The sequence below is a fragment of the Triturus cristatus genome, chromosome 2_1, assembly GCF_964204655.1.
Source record: "Triturus cristatus chromosome 2_1, aTriCri1.1, whole genome shotgun sequence".
In the NCBI taxonomy this organism is placed as follows: domain Eukaryota; kingdom Metazoa; phylum Chordata; class Amphibia; order Caudata; family Salamandridae; genus Triturus; species Triturus cristatus.
This window is the reverse complement of record NC_140581.1, coordinates 1,074,925,442-1,074,951,810: the sequence shown is the minus strand read 5'-3', so window position 1 is coordinate 1,074,951,810 and position 26,369 is coordinate 1,074,925,442. Positions and strand designations below refer to the sequence as shown.

Below are 26,369 nucleotides of genomic sequence, written 5' to 3'. Positions count from 1 at the left end.
TAGATCATGGGTAGTGATCTGTTTGAGATTTACTATTTCCTTGAACAGTTTTAGGAGGTTGCCTCGATTAAGGGTGTCTTGGAGCCCCTTTGTTGGAAAATCAGGCACAAATGTCACCTTGGATTCAAACGCCTCAGAATGGTCAGGAGAGTCTTTAGGATGTTTTAAAGAAGCTGATCTTTGGGGGAGGGCGTCATAAGTTGCCAGATTTTTACCACTCCTTGGAGCTGATTGTTGCTCTTGTTCGTCCGTCCTCTCCACAGAATTACCGTTGGTTGTTTGTGTTGATCCTTTCTTTAAAACCCTTTTTGGAACGCGGGGGGAAACCCCATGAGATAGTGTGCATTTGCGTTTGTTTCCCATAATGGTAACACTCAAGGGGTTTGGCCCGATGTTACTTCGTGGGATTATATCCTCCTCATGCATTGCGGTTATTATATTCTCCGATTGTTTTGGGGCTTGCTGCACGTTACTAGCTTCCTCTCCCTGTCGGGGCTTCTCGCAAGTTGCGCTGGCTTTTCTCGTGTTGCCTACCAAATGCGATGAAGGTGTTGATTGGGAAGGACCTGCATGACCAGGCTCCATTTTGTGGTCATGTTTGACTTGTTGTTTTCCATGACACTTTTTCTTGGAAGCCGAGGGTGATAAACTCTGTTGGTTTCCATATATAGGGGAAGATTTGGATGTTATGCGTTCTTGTGAGGGCGGGCATGCGATTTCTCCAGAACCCTTTCCAGCCTTCCCTTAATGAGTTTTCTAAAACTCCCTTGGTTGATGGTGCCTGGGCTTCCTTTGTTTCGTCCGGAAATCTTCGACGGTTTTCCACCTTTGGGGTGACTAGTTTGAATATGGGAAAAAGGATTCCGTCACCTGTTTGTTGTTGCTTTTTGTTCTTTAATCTAGCCTTCCTTGCCTCCTCTCCATTCCATCCTGAGGGAAATTCTGTTGTGGAAAGGAAAAACCGGGACAAAAAGTGGCCTATAACAGCTAAGGTATTAGGTTCGGGTGATGGGTGGGTCAAACATCTTTATGGGGTCCAACGCTCATTAAACAATTTGCCAAGAAGTTCTCTGGGGGGGGGGGGGGGCGCTCCATATGAGTTCTTATTTGGGACGAGAATGTGGGTTCCTAATCTCGAATGTAAAGGCACGGTGGTGGAAAATAAACCATTTGATATCAAAGATTGTTTGGCTGTTTTACAGGACTTAAATGAACTAAGATCGAAACAAAGCAACGTGTTCCTGAAGCCAACCACCACTGGGGAAAATCCAGCCATCCCAGCAAGGCCTGTCTGGATCCCAAAGCTTGGGGATCTAGTCAGAGAGAAGAAAGAATTTGGGCCTTCTTACAGACAACCAGTACCTGTCCTAGCCATCCACGGATCAAGAACAGTACTTCTGCCGCCCCTTGCTGGTAAAAGGGAGAAAAGATTTGTGTCCATCGACCTCATCAAACCACACAATGTGGCGAATACTAAGCAGTAGGCCATGTGGACTCTGACCCAGTAGCAGACGCACTCCCCTAGCTACTATCCAAGAAGTTCAAACTGAAAGACTCATCACCATCGAGAATTCAGCTGTAAGAAATGAAGGACTAAGCAACAATGCTATAGAAATCAATCCTCTTGAAACCCAAATAACAGTTCGTCCTGATACACCTGTCTACACCGGATCACTGACAGAATATCGATGACAAGAATATCGACCTACAAAAATATCGAGGAAAAAATATAGAATGCCAAAATATCGACTGCCTATCTACAAACAGGTAAGTACTAAAATATCGATTCCAAAATATCGTTGTAAAAAATATAGTTAGTCAAAATATCGAATTTTTTAAATATATTAAAAGTAATGTAAAATTAATGAAATAATAAATATAATTAACTAAAACATACTTACAAATACTTAAATAACTTTACAATTAATAAATAATTAATCTAAGTTTAAAAAAAATAAAAATGTAATACCTATATATATTAACGTAATATTAATAAAAAACTATTCTATATTTTTAGCGTAGGATAGCGGGCGGGTCAAATTTACTATTACCACTCCAGTAAGTCCAACAGTAGGGAAAGCATTGGATAGCGGGATGGTAAAAATTACTATTCCCACTCCAGAGAGTGCAACAGTAGGGAAAACATTGGATAGCGTAGAGGTAAAAATTACTATTCCCACTCCACAGAGTGCAACAGTAGGGAAAGCGTTGGATAGCGTATGGGTAAAAATTACTATTCCCACTCCAGAGAGTGCAACAGTAGGGAAAGCGTTGGATAGCGTATGGGTAAAAATTACTATTCCCACTCCAGAGAGTGCAACAGTAGGGAAAGCGTTGGATAGCGGGCGGGTCAAATTTACTATTACCACTCCAGTAAGTCCAACAGTAGGGAAAGCATTGGATAGCGGGATGGTAAAACTTACTATTCCCACTCCAGAGAGTGCAACAGTAGGGAAAGCGCTGGATAGCGGGAGGGTAAAAATTACTATTCCCACTCCAGAGAGTACAACAGTAGGGAAAACATTGGATAGCGTAGGGGTAAAAATTACTATTCCCACTCCACAGAGTGCAACAGTAGGGAAAGCGTTGGATAGCGTATGGGTAAAAATTACTATTCACACTCCAGAGAGTGCAACAGTAGGGAAAGCGTTGGATAACGGGAGGGTAAAATTTACTATTCCCACTCCAGTGAGTGCAACAGTACAGAAAGCGTTGGATAGCGTAGGGGTAAAAATTACTATTCCCACTCCAAAGGGTGCAACAGTAGGGAAAGCGTTGGATAGAGTAGGGGTAAAAATTACTATTCCCACTACAGAGAGTGCAACAGTAGAGAAAGCAATGGATAGCGAAGGGGTAAAAATTACTATTCCCACTACAAAGAGTGCAAGAGTAGGGAAAGCGTTGGATAGCGTAGGGGAAAAAACTTACTATTCCCACTCCAGAGAGTGCAACAGTAGGGAAAGCGTTGGATAGCGAGAGGGCAAAATTTACTATTCCCACTCCAGTGAGTGCAACAGTACGGAAAGCGTTGGATATCGTAGGGGTAAAAATTACTATTCCCACTCCAGAGAGTGCAACAGTAGAGAAAGCATTGGATAGCGGGAGTGTAAAATTTACTATTCTCACTCCAGTGAGTGCAACAGTAGGGAAACCATTGGATAGCATAGCGGTACTAATTACTATTCCCACTCCAAAGAGTGCAACAGTAGAGAAAGCGTTGGATAGCGTAGGGGTAAAAATTACTATTCCCACTCCAGTAAGTGCAATAGTAGGGAAAGCGTTGGATAGCGTAGGGGTAACAATTACTATTCCCACTCCAGTGAGTGCAATAGTAGGAAAAATAATAATTTAATATTTTATTAAAAATAAATTAATTATTAATAGTAATAAAAAATGTATTAACATTATTTACCAATCACACATCCTTTAATAATTAATTATTTATAAATACCAATAAATATTTTTTTTAAATTAATTACCTATTAATCATTATTTAACAACCAATTAATGTTCAATAAAAAAATAATAATAAATACAAATACAAATTAATAATTAATTCATAATCAATTATTTATCAATATACAAAAATAATTTCAACAAATTATTTATTTACAATTAAATAACTTCCCACCATATTCCCCTATAAACCCACAACCCACTACAAATAATAAATTAATACAATTAACATAATTATCAATTAAACAATTAATAAAAATGAATTACCAAATAATACACATTAATTACCAATTAATAATTAATCAACAACCAATTAATTTTCTATACCAAAAATTGATAAATAATAAAAAATACCAATTAATAATTAAGAGTAAATTAATTATTAACACACCAAAATATATTCAATAATTACTTAATTAAAATTAAATTACTTCCCACCCTATTACCCTATAAACCCACAACCTGCACCGAATAATAAATTAGTACAATTAACATAATTATCAATTAACCAATTAATACAAATTAATTACCAATTAATAAATAATAATTACCAATTATTACAAATTAATTACCAATGAATAATTAATTACAATAAATTAGTTATTACCAATTAATAATTAATTAATAACAATTAAATTACTTCCCACCCTATTCCCCTATAAACCCACAACCTGCTACAGAAGTAAAACGCAAACTTAAATTACAAATAATTAATAATTCCTAAAAATTATTATTTATTGTACTATAATTAAATTACTTCCCACCTCAATACCCTATAAACCCACAACCCGCTACGGAATTAAATTACAAAAAAATTAAATAACATAAAATTCATTACTTTAAAAATATTCAAACATACATTCCAAAATTAATACATACTTTTAACACATATACTAACACTTAAAACACTATAACAAAATTCGATATTTTTAACAACTATATTATGACTGTCGATATTACTTACTTCGATATTGTGCAAATCGATATTTCTTACCTGATTTTCGATATTCTTCACCACTATATTTTTGTATGTCGATATTCTGTCCATTCTATATTTAAAACTCGATATTCTGTCCACTCGATATTTTTTTTTCGATATTTTGGCTGTTTACCGTCTACACCAACGTAGCAAGTGATCAACTGGTTCCAGCGATTTCAACGAATCCTGATGCAATTTCAACCATTGAGAGAACTGCCTCTGGCTATTTCATTAACTTTGATACGTTTTCTGAGGATCCAAGTGAACTAGAAACAACGCCAGCCTAAAGAACTTTCAAAGAAACAAGCACAAGACTTCTTTCATCACGTGAAAAAGACTTATCTGGTTTCACCATGGATTGAACTATGGATTATTTCTGGAATACTTTTCTTTCTGCTTTGGCTAGCTTTAGTAATGACTCTGAGCATGCTGATAAATGGCAGATATATTCACTTGGACATAGAAAGTAAAAATGTGAACTTACTTTTGAAACCACGCAAATCATCCCATTGTGAAGCAAGAGACTTGTCAGCAGTGAACATCACAGACGTTCCTATACAAGATGTTAAGATTACGTTCTGGTAAAACAAGTTGCTTTACATTTCTTCTGGACATGAGCCTGAAGTCTGCTCTCCACAGCTACCACTTAGAGAGCTTTCTAAGGTTGTCTAAGACCACTAAAATCACCATAAGGGTTGTCTGGGTCAGTGCAAGGTGTCCACTTACATAAGTGTACATTATATACTGAGCCAGCCTCTCACAGATATGTAGACATACAAAGGGACAGAAGAACAAAGAGAAAGTGAAAGAAAGACACGAGGAGCAAGAAAATGAGAAAGACACAACAGATTGGAATGTATAAAAGCAAGGAAAGCTCATGATGAGACCATCATTTTGAAAGAATGTGCACCACCCCCGGCTTCAGAGAAATGGTGGCTTTTTAATATTTGCTACTTTTCCACTAGTTTGTTGGGGCCGTCATCAACCTTCCACTTCAGCAGCCTGAATGGGTGGTGGGTACCATTGGGGAGGTCTATGGAACATAAAACATTTAGGGCCTCATGTAGGTAGCGAAATACCGGTCGGTAACGGCCGATTTTCGGTAAATATGCCGTTACCGACCGGTATTCAGACAAGTGAGATGTAGGAGTCCAAAAACCACTTTTCGGTAAATATGAGGCGGTAAATACCGATTCATAGTTACCGAATTCCAAAATACCGATTCATGTTTACCGAATACATAATTAACGAATCGGTAAATATGAAGTGGTAAATATGAAGTGGTAAAAATTTAAAATGACATGTAGGAGCAGGCGGTAATTAAGAAATCCAGGAAAATCGGTAAATAAGAGTCGGTAATTAACACGGATTGAAAGCAGGTGGTAACCATCAACAATGCACATAAGCAATCCCAAAATGCAACAGCGTGGACAACATGGCCGCCATGTACGTCATTGCAAGGCGCCTACGTCTACAGGCAGCAGGACTGAGGGTGTGGCGACGGGAGGAACAAATCTACAGACAGCGCATCACACTATTACAGCTGACTGATGCAGAGATACATGAGAGGTACAGGCTACACCCCGAAACCATCATGGACCTGATAAGGGACCTGCACCCACTCCTGGACCAGCCAACAAGAAGGGCGCACGCCATACCACCACATGTGCAGGTGCTCTGCAGCCTACATCTACTGGCATCCGGCAGTTATCAGGTGGTGATAGCTGCGGTGGGTGGTGTATCCCAGAGTTGCCTGTCCCGTTTCTTCAGGAAGTTCCTGGATGCCATGATGCAGAGAATGCACCACTACATAAGCTTCCCAAACACACAGGCTGCACTGCAGAAAACAAAAACAGACTTTTATCACATGGCACAGTTCCCCCATGTCATCGGCTGTATTGATGGTACACACATCCCAATCTGTCCACCAGCTGATACAGAGCACATCTACAGGAACAGGAAGTCCACCCACTCCATCAATGTGCAGGTGATCTGTGATGCAGGGAACATCATCACAGATATTGTTGCAAAGTTTCCTGGGAGCACCCACGACTCATACATCTTCCAGAATAGTGGGATCTACACACGACTGAGTGCCGGCGAATTCGGAGAGGGATACCTGCTGGGTAAGTAACAGTGACGCCCCTTGAAACCTGCAAATCAGAGTGTATAGAGGCATGTAACTGATGGTTCCCTCTTACTCATCCAGGCGACAGTGCATATGCATGCCGTTCATTCATCCTCACTCCCTACCTACACCCAGCAACCCAGAGTGAGAGACGATACAACGTGGCCCACAAAACAACACGCAATGTGGTGGAGCGCACGTTTGGACTACTGAAGAGCAGGTTCCGCTGCCTCCACAAGAGCGGAGGCGCACGCCAGTACAAACCCATCACCTGCTGCAAGATTATTGCCACTTGTGCAATGCTGCACAACCTTGCCACGAAAAAAGGTACAGATGTGGAACTAACATATGTTGAGGACAACGAGGATGAGTCAGGCCAGCCAGAGGGCAGCGCAGCTAGAGTGCCAACTGCAATCGATGGGAGAGAGAGACGGGCAGAGATCACATGCAACTATTTCTGAGTAAGTGAGGGGACACAGCGAGTTGTGAGAAGTCATGACGTAGTTTAATGTGGCACCACGCCATGAACACATGAACAGGCCAATCTGGCAATATACCATCTATACAAGGAGTATGTCCAGGGTTACGTCACCCAATGGGAAGTGGCTAAGCAGGGCCACATCAATGTTTGCGCATACGCGCTGCAGTGGTGGATTGCACGGCCTGTGCATCCTCACTAGAGCCAACCCCAAGCCGCCTGCTGCTCCTGCGTGCTTCTGGGACGGGGGGTGTGATGCTGCTGCTGGTGTCGATGCGCTCCGCAGCATCCCCTGCAGCAGTTGTCGACGCCTGACTAGTCAATAGCACCCCTAGTGCACTTGTCACCTGCACCATCCCCCGAGACAGGTCGCTGCAGCACTGTGTTAGGCCCTCCTGCATCGTCACAGAGCGCCGGCAAAGTAGGGAAGTCGCAGTTGCCAGACGGTTGAGTGCCCTGCTGGTAGTGTCCCTTCTCTGGCGTTCCCGGCGCCGTGCTTCGATGTCAGCATCTAATTTGCTGCACAACTGCTGGATTGACTGGGACATGTCCCGAATGCCCGCAGCCATGCCGCCAATGTTTGTGTCCATGTTGACTAAGCTTGTCTTCATCACCCGCATGTGCCTCTGGACTGACATAACTGCCTTTGATTGCAGGCGCTGTTGCTTCAACATTTGGCCCTCGAGCCCCAAGAAGACACCATGGCCGTCAGTGGGTGCTGGTGGACTCTGGACACGCGACCTGCGGCGCCCTCTTGCTCCCGTCTGTGCTGCCTGTGAGGTGTGGGGCACAGTGGGATGGCTCCCTTCCTGGTGCCCGGAGCGGTCTTCTGGGCCCATGCTGTCGTCTGACGAGGTGTCGAAGGCTCGTAGCCTGGCTGCTGGACGCCTCCTCATTCTCACACCTGCAAGCGGAGATGTGGCCGGTGATTCGAACATGAGTGGCGATGCTGGCTGTGGTTGTGGTGATGCTGGCTCTCGGTGAGGTGATGCTGGCTCTGTGTGCGGCGAGGCTGGCTGTGTTGGTGGTGCGGCTGCCAGTGGGCCTGCTCCCTGGTCTGAACTCGTGCTGGCTAGAGGTGATTTTTGTGGCAGGTGTGCCGTCTCCCCTGCAGCATGCCCTGTACTGCATGATGTCACATCTGTGGACAGAAAAACAACATTGGCTCAGTGTCCCCGAAGGGCTGCATTGCAAGCGTCACAATAAATCATTTCACATTCCAATCTGTCCTCTGTCTCCTTGTGCCTCGAGTGCGTGACATGCCCTGTTGCCCTGTGACATTTACGTCATGGTTAGTGTTGCCCTGACTACATCTCCCGGAATGCATTGCCTGTCTGCACTGACACGTGTGGACTGCAGTGTGATTCTCGTTTCACAATGGGGGATGTGGGATAGGGGTAGGGGGGGCTATATTGCTGTGCTTTCGTCTTACCTTGGTGTGTTGCGGCTCTGGCAGAGCTGTCGGCGTCCCCAAGACCCACGACGCTCTCTTGCTCGATTGTGGCCGCCACCAGCTCCTCCAGTTCGGTGAGGGCAGGTGCCCTGTTGGTTCCACCTCCGGTCTGGCTGGCCTCCTTCTGGATGTCGCCCATCTTCCTCTTGGTCACAATCCTCAGGTCATACCAGCGCTTTTTGAGGACCTCAATGTCCCTGTGGGTCACTCCCACAGCATTGACCTGCGCCTGGATGGCCAGCCATATGTTGCGCTTTTCGGCCTCAGGCACTTGCAGGGATTGCCTCCCAAACAGCTTCTGGTGCTGCTTCACCACCTCCTCCACCAGCACCTGGAGTTCCTTGGGGCTGAATTTGAGCTTCCTCCTCCTTTCCCCTCCGTCTTTCTGTGTTCTCTGGCTGGACATGCTGTTCGTTTCCCGCTCGCACATGCAACTGCTCCCTGCCTCTCCTCTGCACTCCAAGCCTCTCCAGGGTCGGCTAATTATGTACACCTGCCTGGGTGTGGCCACGTCGGCTAATTGTGTACACCTGCCTGGGTGTGGGCAGTTCCTGGTTGGGTGGGCTGTCGTTGCACAGGATTAGCTGTTTCGTCAAGTCATGTGATGTTATTTACCGAATCCGTACATACCGATTCGGTATTTTCCGATTCGGTGGATACCACCTCGGTATTTTCCGAATCGGTAGATACCACCTCGGTATTTTCCGATTCGGTAATTATCACCTCGGTATTTACCGATTCGGTGAATTCCGATTCGTATTTACCGAATGTTACCGAATCGGTAACTGTTACCGAATTTTTACCTACATATAACTTACCGATTCTAATTTACCGATTCGGTACGGCTCGGTATTTAAGAACCGGTAAAATTTATTTACCTACATGAGGCCCTTGGATTCTTGTTTATAGCTCCATTCACTGTTGGTCTTCAAAGAAAAGCTTCTAACTGAATATCACTATACGAGGATAAAATGGCTAAGCTTTTAGGTGGGAAAACAAATGAAATGAGAGCACAAAAGGAACCGAGTGGTAGAGAGAAGGATGGATAACGAGAAGGGGGTGGATGGATAGAAGTATTAAAGGAATGAGAGAAAGATAGTTGGAGAGTATCAATGGATGGTTGGAAAGATGATGGATGGATACATACATGGATTGAGGGAAGCCCAGAGAAAAGGATAGACAAAGAGATGGATGGACGGGGAGAAGGGAGGGCAAGAAGTAAGATGGATGGAGAGATGGATGGATGGAAGAAATGACGGAGGGATAGACAAATGGCAGGAAGAATTAAGAGGATAGAGAGTTATACGGAGGGAAAAAAGGGATGGATGAGGGAAGGGATGAATGGAGAGAAGAAAACGACGGAGGGACAGAAGGCTGTATGGATGAATGGTTGTGTTGATAGTTGGGTGAAGTGAAGAAAGAAAGGAAATATGCAAGAGTGGAATGAAGGATGGAGTGAATTAATAAAATAAAGCGTGATGGAGAAAACTGTGGATGGATAATTAAGACAGAAGAATGTACAGAAGTATAGATGGATTAATGGAAAAAAGACAAGGAACAAGGGATAGAAGGAAGTTAGGAGGGAAAGAAATACATTAAAGTCAAAAATAAGTAAGGAAGGAAAGAAGAAAAAGACTGATAGACTGATGCAGGGAAGGAAGAAAAGAAAGATGGCAAAATACCTAAATAAGAATGATCGAAGAAAAAAAACTGAAGAAAATAAAGGAGGACATGAAGATAAAAGTACCAATATGGGGTGTTACAACCCCCCACTGTAGCAGTTTGAGCAGGGTGGGGTGCAATTGGGAGTTCAGCGACATAAACATTAATTTTGCTATTCATGGCTCCTTTGACTTTTGATCGGTGACGCTGGCCTCAAAAGAGAAGCTTATAAATACCACTGCAAGATAATAGCATGTTGAACCTCTGATGGGCACGAAAGGAAGAGATGGTGTGATAGAGAGAAGAATGGATGGGGAGTAGGATGTTTGGGAAGAATAATTGTTGAATGTCTGGAAAGACAATAGGTGGATGGATGGATTGATAGGAAAAGATTGGATGGATGGAAAGAGAGAAGGAAGGATGTTAGAGAGAATCATGGATGGATAGAAGGTTAGATTAATGCATGTATGGATGAACAGACAGGAGGAATGAACAGACAGGAGGATTGATGCATGTATTGAGGCAGCAAAGAGTGGAGGAAGGTGATGAGAGAAGGAGGCGTGAATGAAAAGAATTGTGGCTGGAAAAAAGGTGGTGGATGGGGAGAACGGTGGGTGAATGGAAAGAAGGCTGGATAAGAAGAAGCATGAAAAGGAATGATGAATGGAAACACGGTGGCTGGATTGAGAGGTAGGAGGGTGGATGGACTGATGAGATGGAAGGATGGATGAAGAGGTGAATTAATGAGAGATGGATGGATGGATGGATTGATAGGAAGGAAGGAAGGAATGCTAATGAATGGCAGGATGGATGGAGAGAGAGAGATGAAAAAGACAGGCAGGCGTATGGATGGATAAATGGATGGATAGAAAAAAACAAGTAAGGAAAAAACTGAAGGATGGAGAGAAAATATAAATTAGCAGATAGATTAAAACTAATAAATGGATAGAGAGAATAATGTGAGAAAGACAGAAAAGTATAGGGAGATAGATGGATCGATGGATTTAAAAATATAGAAAAAGCTGCAGAGAAGGAGGGGAAAAAAGATATCAAAGTCAACAAGAAAACTAGGAAGGAAAAAAGAAGTATACATTCTTAAAATAGAAACATGGTTGGAGAGAAGGGAGGAAGGAACGGACAGAAATAAAGGTGGGGAAATTAAAGTGAAGAAAAAGATGGAAAGAAGGAAAGAAAGGAGGGGAAAAAGATGGAAAGAAAGGAGGAGAAAAAGATGGAAAAACCATCGGTAAGGGTGAAGCAAAAGAAAGGCAAGCAAACAAGGAAGTAAAGCATGAATGAAGTGAAGAAAGAAAATAAGGTGGAAACAGAAATGGGATGCAAAAGACGGAAAGTTGGAAAAGGTGGACAGAAAAGAGAACACAAATATGGAAAGAAATGTAGGCATATAAACAAAATAGATGGACAGAAGTTAAGATGGAAAGAAAGATTGAACAATGGAAACAAGGTGTCAGAACCCTGTTCAGAGGGCCACCTGGCGAGCAGGTGTTACTGGGCCAACCGCGATGGCGGAGGCTGTTTACTCCTGATGTCTGGGGGTCAATCCTACTATGGATCCAGCTCAATTGGGTCAAGCACCTCCTTCTTCACCTGAGTCTCAATTGGTAATGTAGTGCAAGCAGTCAAGCCTCCCTCGGAGGGAAGCGTAGATACAGATCAGTGAACATGACCCATAACTCAATGTGCACACAGAGCACACAATAGATCAAAGTCCAGTCAAATACTTATTACACATGCAAATGTAAACGACATTCAGTATGAAATAATACAGTCCCCTTAGAGGTAGGCACTAGGCCTGAGCGGAGCTTGCAGAGTTTCACTTGGTTGAATTCCACAGAGCTCCCAAAAAACTCTGCTGCTTTCCACAGAGTTCCACCAGCTGGCAGAGTTCCGAGTCCTGACTCCTGAGCACTGAGAACACATCAAAATGAATTGCATCAACTTCAAAAGATATTTCTAAGACTTTATTATTATCTACTAGGTGGCAGTAGAGTTCTAAAGTAATTAGGGCCCCATTACGAGTTTGGCAGTCCATCAGACCGTTGAACCTGTTGTGGCCGTACCTGGACCGCCAGACTGGCAGTCCACGCATCATATGACACCAGTGAGAGGCCCTAATATTCTGGCTGAGCTATTGTGGCACTGCCGAGCATATTAGGTGTTTCCTCATGCCACAGTTTTCATGGCGGTTAGGCCGCCAAGAAAACTGCGGCAGAGCAGAAACAAAGAGAATGCCATAGGGGCCCCAGGTGCATTCGGGCCATAGGGTGCCTGCAAGGTCGCATATGTTGTGCTCCCCTGTATGCATTCATGAGCCATTAGCATGGGCCTAGCTCACCCATGCTAATGTCTGGTTCTGTGCGCATGAGACAGTAACAAGGGCATGTATGATTTAGCTTGCTCTTGCTCTGTGTCAAGCTGAGAGCAGGTTTTAAATTGCACCACACCAGCTTCCGAAATTCGCCTCTAGAACAATGCAACACATTAACTAATAAATTAAAAATAAGTATAATACTAGAGGTGGGCGCTGCCGCATCAGTAAACTCCGCTATGCGGTGGTAACTGAGTTTTTGCAGAACTTTGCGCACCAAGCAGAGTGCGGTAAACTCTCCTAACACCGCTGGCGGAGCGTAGTTTACCACCCATGCCGAGTAGGCACCCTAGTAGTTGTCAGTCCATCCTCTGGGCTATTAAGTTCCCATGCCACGGTGTGCTGTTATTCCCCACTCACATGTGGCAACATCCAGGGAATTTAAACCACTAGGCCCTGTTCACGGGATTTCCCTCTCTTGGACTAAGCTAAAAAGGTGCAGTCAGTTAGCAGTGAAGTAGGGTTGCAAAAACCAAAGGCGGCATATTTCCCAGGGCCTGGTGGCCCAGTTCTCAACTTACCTGCTCCGGTGGAATGAATCCTGGCAGCAGCACAGTCCTGGCCCGGATTGGCAAAGTTGGGCTGCACACGTTCACATGCGCATATCCTGGCAGGCGCCGGCTCTCTCTCCTGAACCGCACTTACCAGCATACTGATAATTGGAGTTGCTCTGGCTCCAGCCACACGTGTTAAGTCTTTTCCTTCCTCTCTCGTGATGGGGCAGTCGCCTTTCTCTGGAGTGGCTCTGACAGTGTCTCCTTGGTCCTTGGCCCTCCTTGGATACAAAGCCTCCCTTGTCTTGGTTGTAGCAGCAATTTGCGTCACGGGCAACGGCTCGGACCTCTGGCCTCAGTGCTTCGAGGAGCCCCTCCTTACATACCTGGTCACTCCAACAAACCTCACTGTCTGGTCACACTAGCCTCAGATTGCCTCCTTCGTGGCCCTCCCGGGCACACGGGGTTGAGGCAACTTCCCGCAAAGGGTGACTGCCCGATCAATGCAGCACAGCTTCCTGGCACACGGCGGCCCCTCCTGTCATACGAGGTCGCTAACTTCCACAACGCTGCACATGGGCAATGGCCCGATCAGTTGAGCACTGTCCTAGGGCACTGTCCTAGTGCACAGCGACCCCTGTCGCCAAACTTCACTAAGGGGCACATGGGCCATGGCCCGATCGGTGCAGCACTGCTCCTCACACCTCGCTAAGGAGCCCCAGATGTCTTGTCTCCCCTCTGGATTTCAATTCTTCCAACGTGCTCCTCTCCCTCCCAGGCACACTGGTCTTGGTGAGCAGACAGTTATTGGTGCTCCAGACTCCAGGGCAGGGTATTTTAGTTTCCCTGGGTGATGTCCCCTCACCCGGCAGGGAGACTAGCAGGCTAGACCCCTTGTTCTGGTCACAGGCAGAAGCTTTGCATAGCTTCCCCTCCTCATGCAGTCCGGCTAGCTGCTTGGCAGATGACAAAGTATGAGAGCTCAGACTCTCCTACTTATAGTTCTTTACCAGTCACATTATGTGATTTAGGGTCTGGAATTGTTTAGTTTTTATGTTGGTGGTCTGCTTCTTTGATATGGAGAGCTCTCCCCCTCATACTTCCTTTCTAAAGATGTCTGTTACCGCAGACAGGACCTCGTAGTTGATTAACCTACAAAGTGATTAATGGAAGTGACCAGAGTTCACACCTGGATATCAGCCACAGTGATCTGTGCATCAAAGGTTAATCCCGGGCCCTCAGCCCTACCCTTTATAGTTTCCCTTATCAGCCCCTTCTCCCACTTCATGAGATGTGTTCAAGCCCTTTCCTTGTGATCTGTCACTGAATCAAAGAGCCTTTTGAAATGTACAGGGAGAGCCTGGCTCCCCCTCATCCAGTGCTTATCCCACCAAGATTACAGGAATGCAGCAATATATAATTACTGTGGGAGAGATTCCAGCACTCTTCTTGTTTACACCAGGCAGGCCTGAGCTTCCCAGAATTTAACCCAAGGTCCTTCTTGTAATGTTCCAGTGCAGGCATTTCTCCACACAGCATACATCCACAACACGCTCCATGGTCTAGTATTGTTGTACCCATGTACCATGCTACCAGCAGCATTTCCGCATGCAGCACACGGACTCAGTCTGCGCACACTGTTCAACAATTACAGTCTCTCTGTACTGCATCAGAGTATGTTACTTTAAACACCCTCTGCCAATGCACATACATTTACCATGCAAACACTGTTCCACACAGCACCCTCTTTGTAGTGTATGTCTTGCACGCTCACTGCACTCAGCATGTGTTTTCACTACGCATGCACTTCTACTTCAACCTGATGTAGGCCAAAGGTGAGTTAAACACACAGCAGCAGAATCTTTAAAATGGTGAGTGAGCATGCAGGCTTCACTTCAATGACTCAGGGTCAAAAGGACCTGGTCACTACTAATCATCACACGGTATGCTTCCACCAACTTGCTTGTGCTGTTTAACTCCTGGTGAAGGCAGTAGCCTTCCACCACTGTGAGGGTAGCACTTTGGGCACCCATCTGTTAGGTTTGAAAACCCCATTCTCGTTATACACCTGTTCCGTGTTATATTAGGTTAGCAGTATGCGGCTAAATTAGACACCATTCGTATCCACCTTATGCAACCCACTGAGTTATCCCTGCAATGTGCTAGCTTCAGTTAGCGAGTATGACTCCATCTTGCATTTCGCAATCCCTATGAGGCTGTGTCTGAACTAGGCCTCATTATTCGTCTTGCTTGCCTCAGCCGAACACTGTATTTAGTTATTATTTTCTTTTCTGTTTGAGGTCGCCTTCTGACTTACTAATGAATAGGCCATTTTGCCTTCGCATACCTATCTGTGTGTGTAGCTCTGCTGCTATGTTAGGAGACACTGAGACCCAGCACGGCAACCTTGAGACTGTGATAGTGCGTACCCATCTAGCCGGTGATAGCCCATCCTTCTGTGCCTCCTTTGTTCATGTTCGGCCTAAGCCGGTAACTTTTCACTGTTGGCGTGGTTGGAGGTGCTTGGTAGGAATGGTTATGCGTTGCAGACTGTTGGGTGGTCAGTCCCTCGGCAGACATCTTAGGGTGCAGATCAGATTGGACTCCATTGCAGAGCATTGTTAATAAACAACTGTTTGTATTCTCTACTGTCTGACCGACTCTTCATTTTGGTAGAAGGCGAGTAGGAGGTTGTAGATAACCCGGGTGGCCCCTAAGGGCCACCTCCTTCACATCCCAGTCCAACAAGACCACAATCTATGAGACAGGCTTATGCCATGTGCCATGGTGCACACGCATGATTCGTGTTCACATATAACAGAAAAAATCATCATTAGAGATCCAAACAACGATACACTTGGGCACTCATGGCAGGTGTACATGTCTTTACCATGCAGAGGACTTTTCCATCCCAACAAACGCCCCTCCCAGATCAGAACACCTGAACCGACTCCAAACCTGGAGAGGTTGGGTGGTCAGATCAGTAAAACCAGCGGGAAAGTCCATCAGCCTTCCCATGACTCAATCCGGCTTTGTGCTCCACATCAAAGTCTAACCCTTGCAATGTAATAGACCATCTCTACAACTTCGGATTCTCTCCCTTCATAGCCATCAACCATTTCAGTGGCCTATGATCTGTCTGCACCAAAACGTAGTAGCAAACAGAGAAGTGCAGAACTTATGCAAGGCCCATACTATGGAAGAGGACTTTTCAGGACAGAAATATGGCAAGGAATAAAGAAAGAGGATAAAGATGAAAGAAAAAGGTTGGAAATGGATATTAACAATAAAAGAAAAGAAGGAATGAAAGAAAAAAGGACATCTGAAAGGAAAGTTAAAATAAATACAAAAATATGGAAAGACTGGGGTCCCCTGCAAATGGTGATTGGGTTGATAAGCCTTGACTGAGTGATTTCTCTACACAACTTCTGTATAACCCCTGGTTTCTTAACAAAATGTATTTCAAAACTTCTATAAAATGCGGTGTGGTGCCATGTTTTCAAGATTTGTTTTTGCAGAACTGATCCCTTCAACATCTCTATTGTGAATCAGCCTCAGTAGACAACTCTTTTGGTTCTTTCATAAGTGCCCATGCAGAACTTTCTGGACAGTCTCTACCTTTCTAACCCAATTCTTTGAGAACTGAGGTGTAGACTTTCCTTTTGGGAAATGTTATTATGAGAAACCTCTTGGTGGAGTAACCTTCCAGTGCCAGGCTCACTTACCTCAGTTCTCAAATAGCTCAGTGCCATTTGGGATATGGTTCAAAAAGGGACATATTTAATTGTTCTGGCTACCTCCTTACTGGTATGTAAAAAGATTCAAACAAATTACAAGAGACAATTTGTTTTAAGTCCATGTCACAGCAAAACAAATTCCCGGGAGAGCCAATTGGTGCGTAAACTTACCTACACTCCTACAAATAACTGTATGTATTCTACCACTATCATGATTGACTGTATCCTGTTATGTTTTCTATTTACCTACCATTGAATCAACACGTCCGATGCACTCAAAGGCATAGTCCACTCCACCACCTGTCAACTCAACCAGCACCTCATGGATGGGCTTGGTATTGTCCTGTGGGTTGATGCACTCAGTGGCTCCCAATTCTTTGGCTTTGGCAAACTTTTCTGGATTGATGTCCACACCAATGATACGTGTAGCTCCAGCAACTTTACAGCCGATCACAACCGATAGCCCAATTCCACCCAAGCCAAAAATTACACACGTAGAACCTGGTTCAATCTGCAGGAAGAAAGAACACATGCAAGCAAAATGCATAATCAGGCTGGTGTCTGTATTTTAGTGTCACATCATGGTCTCTAAAACCAAGGCACAATCCAATTATAAATTTAATTTGCATCCATATTGTTTTAGCTTTTCGTAATAAACAGAGTCCCAAATGTACAAATCCATTTTGTGACAGCAAACCTAGCAATGCGCAAAATCGCAGGGTTTGCGATTGGAAAATAACTTTAAAAATAATAATTCTAAACCTATTTTGCAAGTTGGGAAATGTCTTTCCAACTAACAAAGTGGGTTTTGCTACCCATTCCAAATCAAAATTCGTTGTGGCTTTCCTTGCAACACATTCCCCTTTGCGACTGGTGTTGACCGTCTCAGGGAGAACAAGCATTGCCTGCGTCCTCCGTTGTGTTCACCAGTTGGTTTAAGGAACGTGAGCTGTTTAAAACAAAAAAAATCTGTTTTGGAAAGCACGTGCAGGGACGGAGCTCTGCTGTTTTCCTTCCAGGCCTACCTCCATGCATTATTTTGGCAACCAATCATAGGGGGTTGCAAATGTAACCTGCCTAACTAATATGTATTAGGCAGGTCGTTTTGTAGCATTCTGTGATTGGACTATTCACGATGCCCCATAGGTCGCCTTGCAATTTGCATTCTTAGTCCCAAACCAGTGAGTGTACAAATTGCACACCCCAGGTTTGCGAATGGTGCATGTGACCTACGGTTTTCGATAAGGGCAGCTTTTAGCAGTGATACGATATTACCATATTTACCTGCGCAGCTTTCACCGCAGATCCGTATCCAGTGGAAAAGCCACATCCAATCAGACAGACTTTTTCAGGGGGAGCAGAGGCATCAATTTTAACCACACTGGCGTCGCTAACAACAGTGTACTCGGAGAAGGTGCTGGTGCCAATGAAGTTGTAAATATCCTTGCCTTTACAGCTGAACCTGCTGGTGTTGTCATCCATCAGTCCGGTACCGTTTCCTACTCTGTTCAATAAACAAGGACGACTTACTTCCGGAATATATATATCACGTTACATTGCTGGGCATGGGCATTTAAAAGGTGCAGCAGTAGATTTAAAATACTTAAAGCAGATAACAAGTCGCTATAAGGTGGATAAATAAAGATGTGGTGTACCACCCGTATATCACGTTTTTCACTTCGACCTACAAATATATCAGTTCCAGAATATCGACAACCACTAAATTGGCAAGGTTAAGTATATATAGGTAAGTATAGATTTACTAATCTTAACTTCTCAGCTACGCACAGTGGGTTAGAAAGTCTGCCGATCAGTTTAATTGGTTTAATTTGGCCAACTATAAAAAATATTTGGCAGTAATGCACAACTCTAAAGAGGAGGGAATTTGCTTACACATTTTGTCCAAAAATATTCAGTTTTCCTGTCTGAATTTACAGGCTCTTCCATGCATTTTTAAAGTACCTGAGCATGTTTTTGAAAGAAATTGAATTTCAGATGACAGATGCAGATTTTTATAGAAATACAGTTTAATATGTGGCATAACTTCCTCCAACCACGCACACATAGATAATTGGATGATAAGACTAACAACCGATACACAATTGAAAGTTAATTTGATAGCGTACATTTAATGAGGTACAGGAACACTACAATTTTTTTTTTAAACAGCTGACTGCATATTTCAGTCTCCTATCCATAGTGTTCATATATGTAAGATGACTGTATTGAGTGCTTAATATCTGTGACAAGGCCTGAGGCACATTTTAATGGTTAAGTAGAATCTACACAATTGGTTTGATAAGCATGTGTGAGAAAGTACCTTTTTTTGTTTGGTCGCTCCCATTGTTTGAATCCTGTTCACTGGGGCAGTGCTGTTCAGGCCCCAAAATGTGCTCAGACCCATAAAATATGATAGATTGGTCTAACCCGTAATCAGCTTATTTAGCTCACCAGTGAGGTCATAGTATATGGTGTAGGAAAATATATTTGTGGCATGGAAAAGTTAAATGGCGCCTGTGGACTGCAGCATATGTTGTGCCATCTAATAGTCTGACAAAAAACATGGCTTAAGACTTACCTGTGCAGCCTGACTGCTGCAGCGTTTTGAATCTGCAAGCAAACCTGTCAAAATAACTCTTTTTGACAGTAAATAAACTTAATTTTGAATATTAAATAAATCATCCCTAAGTAGGATTTGTAGCCCACAAGGTAGGAATCCTAGGGGCCTTATTACAATTTTGGCGGTGCGAGAGCGGGACCGCACTGCTCCCACACTGCCAAACCTGTTTGAACCGCCCGCCAGATTAGTTTTCTTCTGTCTTGCGGGCTGTTCTCTGGCGTATGAGATAGGCACCACAATGGGAATGTCAAAGGCAGTACCCGCACAGTTACTGGTGTGCATGCACAGAGGGGGGGGTACATGTTGTGCCCCCATGTGTGCATCCACATGGCGTGAGGCACCAGAGGCCCCCTGTGTTTTCTCACTGCCACACTTTTCATGAGGCTTGTTAAATACTTGGCGGGCCGTTGCCGCCCCACCAAGCATAATGAGGCATCAAGACCGCCACATCACCGATCCCTGGCAGTTGCAGAAGTCTCAAGGTGGCCCGACTTCCCTGGTCTTAATAGGGCAGTCAGAAGACTGCCACTGCCGCGCCCCGTGAATCTGGGCATACAGGGACCGCAAGACTCATAATAAGGCCCTAGGTTTTAAAAGGGGTACATGCAAAAATGTAGTGTTGGCATGTCCCTACAGGGAAAAACCCTCAAAATCTATTTTTACTGTAAATGGACCTATAAACAGTCTAATGGGAAAACCTAAAGACAGAATTATATTATAACTCTGCTATATTTGATTTGGGACATGGTATGGGAATACTTCAGCTTCTTTTTCAAATGTTAATTAAAAAGTAACATTTTCTGGTGAAGCTTGATTTTTACTGTTTAGGAAACATTACTTTAAAAATGTTAGTCACCCTACCTTGTGGCTAGTAAAACCTACAAAAGTAGCACCTCACCCACAGTTCATCAGAACGCATCTAGACCTGAGTAAGAACAGAAAAGGAATGGACCCAGGGCTGAGAAGTAGACTTCATGGTTCAGTTGGCTGTCCTCCTGTGTGGCAACAGTGACACAGCAAACTGCAAGAGGCCTTTTAACTCTACTGGCATAGGCCAGTGCCACAAAAAGACTTGTGGTGCTGCCCTATGTAAATTCTTTGTAAATGAGGGCCCTAAGTCTGAAGGTAGAGATCTTGACTGAAGTGCCCAGCTGACCAGTAGCAACTAGACCAAGACTGGGCCTTGCTGGCAGCCTCTGCTGCAGTCCTGGCCACTAAGTGCTGTCCCTGAGTTGCTGGGAGCCTTAGAAGAGTCCAAAAAGAACTGCTGCAGAAAGGCTGAAAAGTTGGGGCATTTTTGGACATAACCTGAGAACGTCAGCAGGACCTCGCAGCAAAGGTGTCCAATTTTGAAGGGACTTTGCTGAATAAAGCTTCAGGCTTGCCCCACTGGAGAACTTTGAGCTCCATAAAATAGACAGCCTCCTTTACAAGATGCATGCGCTGCCGGAGCATTACATTTTTTGATGCTCCGATGGTGCAGACCTCGCAATCAACCTGCACAAAAACAATCATGCCAATAACACAGACACCCTTGCACCATGGTGCAAGGGTGCCTGTGTTGATGCTCAGCTGAAAATTGTGGGCCTGCACTGGCTGAAAGGACAGGAATGCACCGTATATTGTAAATACGGTGCATTCCTGACCTTTTGAATTGGCGTACGGCAGCACCGCAAAAAGACGTGCGGCACTGCCCTATAACAATCCTTTGTAAATGAGGCACTAAGTCCGAAGGTAGAAATCTTGACTGAGTGAAGGCACTAAAAAGTATCTCGAATCAAAAGGGAATGGATCACTTGTAACTGAAGAATGGGTTCTTTGACCGTTAATTTAACCGTCAATACCTAAATAGGTATTATGAGAACCCTCAATCATGTATCTTAGGTGGTATAGCGGTTTATCTTGATTCTCCGCTTTATTTATACGTGTCAGCATTATCATTGGGTCTCTTGTGTACAATGCTTCCTCCACCTGGAGGGAACCACTAATTTTTCAGTAGTGATCAGAGATATTTGTGCAAAAAAGTGATATGGTGACGTTAAAAGTGTCTTACTCACACTGCCCTCAAAAAAAGATATTTATTCTGGCCGGTGTGTGAGGAGACTTTAAAAAAAATAAAAGTACCAGTGCAATAGGTCAAATAATGTAACCAAAGCACTTATTAGTGTCCAGATCAAAAAAAGGTCGACATGTTTCTGCCCTTCAAGTGCCCCAGAAGCGGGTCTTTGGGCGTTCTTCAGGACCTAGTGATTGTGAGAACCGGTAATGCCCAGTTCTAAAAAAGGGGGTTTATGATTGTCTTCATAAACACGAGGTCTAACAGTACCTCAAGGTTAGTGTTAACCTACAAACAAAAAGACAAGTGGAATTGAAAAGAGACAAACAATGATACGGGTACTCTACTAAGTACTGGTAAAGCAGATAATTTGTAAAAATGGCAATTCTTTATAATACTGTAAAGCAATCTATAAAAATGGCAAGTCTTTATTGTACCATGAAAATTTGACCATAGGGAGTGGGGGGGGGGGGGGTTTGGATAATAATTCTGTTTTAGTGATTAATTAGTATATATAGGAGGGTTCCTTTATCTAAACCATCGTTGTTGCGGCAATATTATCTTAGCCATGGGAGTAATGTTCAAACAAAGCATCAAATCATAGTTCTCTCGTGAGGTATCGCTAATCTTAAGAGCGATAGTGTGCGTTCTTATCCGGCTAAACCCCTTAGTGATTGGTGTCTTTAAAAAAAAGAGAAACGGTTGCGAGGTTACCTTAACGCAGGTCCGTATTACGGCTGCCGCGTTGCCACCGTAAGCGCGTAGCCTGTTTAGTAAAGAAGCGGGGAAAAGGAGAAGAGGAGAGGGGGGGGTTGGGGGGGGTGGGAAAAGGGAAAGAGGGGTTGGCAGGGTGGAAAATACCGTTAGATAATTGTTTCCAACGAAGTTGGTTGCCGTGGAGAGGATTCTTCCTTGTGGATCCTACCTCCTCTGCGAACTAAGCACGACTTGTGCTGACGCTGGCTTGCAGGGCTCGTACAGAACGAGATCCCGTGTTGACTAATGTATACACTGTAAGTGAAGATTGAGGGAGGACTAAGAGGAATAGTGTTCCTCAGGAGTGTGATGTGAAAAAAAGGGTCGGGCTCGCGGTTAAATCCCGCGAGATGAAATCCTCAATATGAATTAAGGGAAGCCCAATTCGAGAACGTATGATTGAAATGAACTATACATTGATTTGTCGTTTTTATCAACAAAACTAAGTGAATCTGGTATTTGACTTTTGTAAAGTTCTGAAGGGCTAATACAGATGTATGGCCACATGAAAAAGGAGGAGCAAGTCGAGTGCAATGCTAACTCATAGCGTTTCAACCAAAATCCTTTTAATCAGTTTTCAGGGACATAGCTGGTTTGTAGCAATATGTCAGTCATATTACTTAAAGTTCAACCAGGGTATGCTATCATTCAGGCCCTTGGTGTCTGTGCTCAGACGATGTACCCATCTCTGTTCTCTTTCAAATAGGATTTTCTCTGCATTGTTCTTTGTTCCTACTAATGTTTCAATTATGATCCATTTGAGGTCATCCACAAAGTGTTTTTGTTCAATGTAATGTCGGCTCATTTTTGTGGTCTCTCGTTTGCACTTCACATTACTTCTGTGCTCGCAGATTCTCAATTTGACTTTCCTGCACGACATGCCGATATATCTTAGGTTGCAGGGGCATGTAATCATGTAGACAACATGAGATGTATTACAGTTTGTATGTTGTCTTATGGTCCACAAGAGGTTCGGTGTTAGTTGCACAGTCTTGGTTGATGTCGTCAGGTGACATACTGAGCATTGTCCACACGGGTAGTGTCCTGTAACTGGTTGTAAGTCCCACAAGGTGTTAGTTGGTTTCGGGGGGGCTAGAGGTCGTGTGTGTACCAATATGTCTTTTATATTCCTTGTCCTTTTATTGGCAAATCTGGGTTTTTGCCATTTTAAGGTACCAGAGGTCAGGATACGCCAGTTCTTGTTAATTATTTTCTTGACTGCATTGCTCGCTGCACTGTAGGTCGTGACACAAGTAGGTGTATCATCGGTAGGGTTCCTCTGTGTTGTTTCTAGTAGACAATCCCTTGGTTGATGTCTGGCCCTTTTCTTACATTTAGATATTATTTTTGTTGGGTAGTCTCTTCTCAGAAGCTTAGTGCTTAATTCATTTGCTTGTTTTTTATATTCTGTTAGATCACTACAGTTGCGTTTTAGCCGTAAGAACTGGCTATATGGTAAATTTTCTCTTAACGGGCGTGCGTGAAAACTGTTGAATGAAAGTAGACTATTTCTGGCAGTGGGTTTGAAGAAGGTTCGTGTCTTGACTGTGTCCTCTTCAATGTAGATAGTAAGATCGAGGAAGTCTAGCTGTGTGTTGTTAGCTGTGTAGGTAAATCTTAAACATTCATCTTGTTTATTCATCCAGTCATGAAAGTTACTCAGACTTTGTTGGTCACCTTCCCAGATTGATGAAAAACAACGAAAGAGTGTGGTAATAGACAGAAAATCAACTTAAGGTGATTCTCCCAAAATCCAAACTTGATGCCAGAAGGACCGAATCAACCTGACTTTTAAATAAAACCCTCACTCACCAACATAGTTGGTGACATGCTTCATCATGGGGTTTTGCCAGGGGTGCCTTATGCACCTCTGGTGTGCTTCGACACTGATTTTAGAGCGGAGCAACCAACTTTCAACTAAAGAAGTGAAGTGATTTGGTGAGTGGAAATCAGGAAAAGGGGATTAAAAATCCTGTGTCGTCTACCAGAACAATTTAATAGTGGCGAGGCAAGGACAGATTAAAAAGTGAAGAAGGATAATAACTCCTGGCGTTAAATTGGTCAGGTTTATCCTCAAAATGATCGGGTGGTCGACATGTTTCAGCTTGTCAATGTATTTTACTAAGCTTTCATCAGGACCTCATTTTGAAAAAACACCTTGGAGGTATAAGCAACAAACTACTCCTTAGGCAAGAAGGCGGCTGGCGGGACTACAGAACAAGTCGTCCAAGTCCTCAGCCTGGCTGTTTCACCTACATGGGACCGCTGGGCTCGGCGGTCCCATGTAGGTGAAACAGCCAGGCTGAGGACTTGGACGACTTGTTCTGTAGTCCCGCCAGCCGCCTTCTTGCTTAAGGAGTATTTTTCCACCATCAAATACATTACGAGGTTCTCTTCGAATCGGTTGAAGACCTCCACTGTAAACCGTGAGTGTATCGGTTCCATACACCTGAGGTCAGGGTAAGCCTTAGTGTGCTTATACCGCCAAGGTGTTTTTTCAAAATGAGGTCCTAAATAAAGCGGAGAATCAAGATAAACCGCTATACCACCTAAGATACGTGATTGAGGGTTCTCATAATACCTATTTAGGTATTGACGGTTAAATTAACGGTTAAAGAACCCATTCTTCAGTTACAAGTGATCCATTCCCTTTTGATTCGAGATACATACAGGAAGAAGAATGGATGACTGCTTCTTCTAGCTCCCCCCCCCCTGTTGATTATATACATTTAGCAGCGCACAGCTGTGGGAGCCTCTACTTATCAACCCTTTTTTTCCCCACACGGGGTTATCGAGTAAGCTCTCTCCTTTGAAAAGGAGCCTAGAACATTGTTCACCAGTTTCACAGACAAATCTCGAACTTAACCAGCCAACCATGGCTGAAAATCTGGGTTTGAGCTACTCAGCAGATGAAATAAATGCAATTCTTTCCTTACCATCACTACTTCATACTAGCGATCTTACACAAACACTGGAACAAAATACAGATTGGGATGAACTTTCTGAAATGAAAAAAGAGCAAGTAAGGACTGCTATCCACGGCGTCATTATGACTGAATATCTTCGAGCCAATGCAGCTCCAAGAGGCCTCTGGGTACATAATGCACCACGGATTTTTCTTAAAGACCTGGCTTTTCACAAAGACTGGTCTGCGATTTCGTGGAAGTGCACGAGAGACTATCTAGTCCTGATTATCAAAACAGCTACGAGACTAACAGAAGCCTTAACTATCAAGATCCAATTAAGTGAAACAAAACTTAAGAACATGGTACAAATATCAGTCTACAAAAAAAGACTGGAGGAAATAAACAAAGAAATGAATGAGACCAAGGAATACATAACTAACAACAAAATACAGAAACTAGGAAAAGACCTCAAACGCTTCTCCATGGAAAAAATGCACCCATATAGTAAAGAAGATTACGAAATACCTGATTATCAGTCCGATACCGATACCAGTGGAACATCAACTGACAGCTCAGATTGGAATAATGCTGATACAAGACAACCAAGAAGAAACCGAGGCACTTACAGACGACAACAACAGCGCAGACCAAACACTTGGCGCACCCCTCAATATGGGAATCAACAACCAATTCCCTTTCAACCATATACACCGAATTTTCAGGGATGGATGAACCCGTTCACTACAGGACCCCCACCAATGGGACACTACATGGGACCATATATGCAGCAACCGTCTTTTTTAGGGCGTGGCCAGACGAACCAGAGGGGACGGAGGAAAGGTGTCACGTGGACAGAACAAGAAAGACAAGTCCAAACCAGGAGCATGTCCAACATGACCAAGGAGAAACCCGGAACGAGCACGACTCGCTTGTAATCAACCTAACCGATATAACCCTCACTGAGGTCCAAGAAAGAGTGCTTAATAAAGGACTCGGGTATGTACCAACCCCAAACCTAGATGTGTTCAAAACGAAATGTGAAGTCGCTGAATTCTGTAGAAAGCTAAAACTTAAAGCCTTCTTTTCTAACAAAGATACCGACAACAAGGAAGGAGATACGCCGTTACGTCCCAAATCCACTTTTTGTCCACTGAACCACCAAATCCCATTGAGCTTCAAACATTTGAGCAAGCCATAATGAAATAAATTGGTGAACTTACACAATCAACAAAAAAAACATTTATGAATTTAACAA

At 43.7% G+C, this 26,369-nt stretch overlaps 1 protein-coding gene across 1 annotated transcript in view; it reads right to left on the bottom strand.

Moving 5' to 3' along the window:
* The window catches only part of LOC146866378 (alcohol dehydrogenase 1-like), a 151,093-nt gene that overhangs the window by 48,045 nt on the left and 76,679 nt on the right, over nt 1–26,369 (bottom strand). The window contains exons 5-6 of the mRNA XM_085636225.1: nt 18,061–18,280; nt 17,027–17,287 (exon numbers count right to left, since the gene is read on the bottom strand). Coding sequence (XP_085492351.1) covers nt 17,027–17,287; nt 18,061–18,280 — 481 coding nt within the window. The remainder of the gene's footprint in view (nt 1–17,026; nt 17,288–18,060; nt 18,281–26,369) is intronic.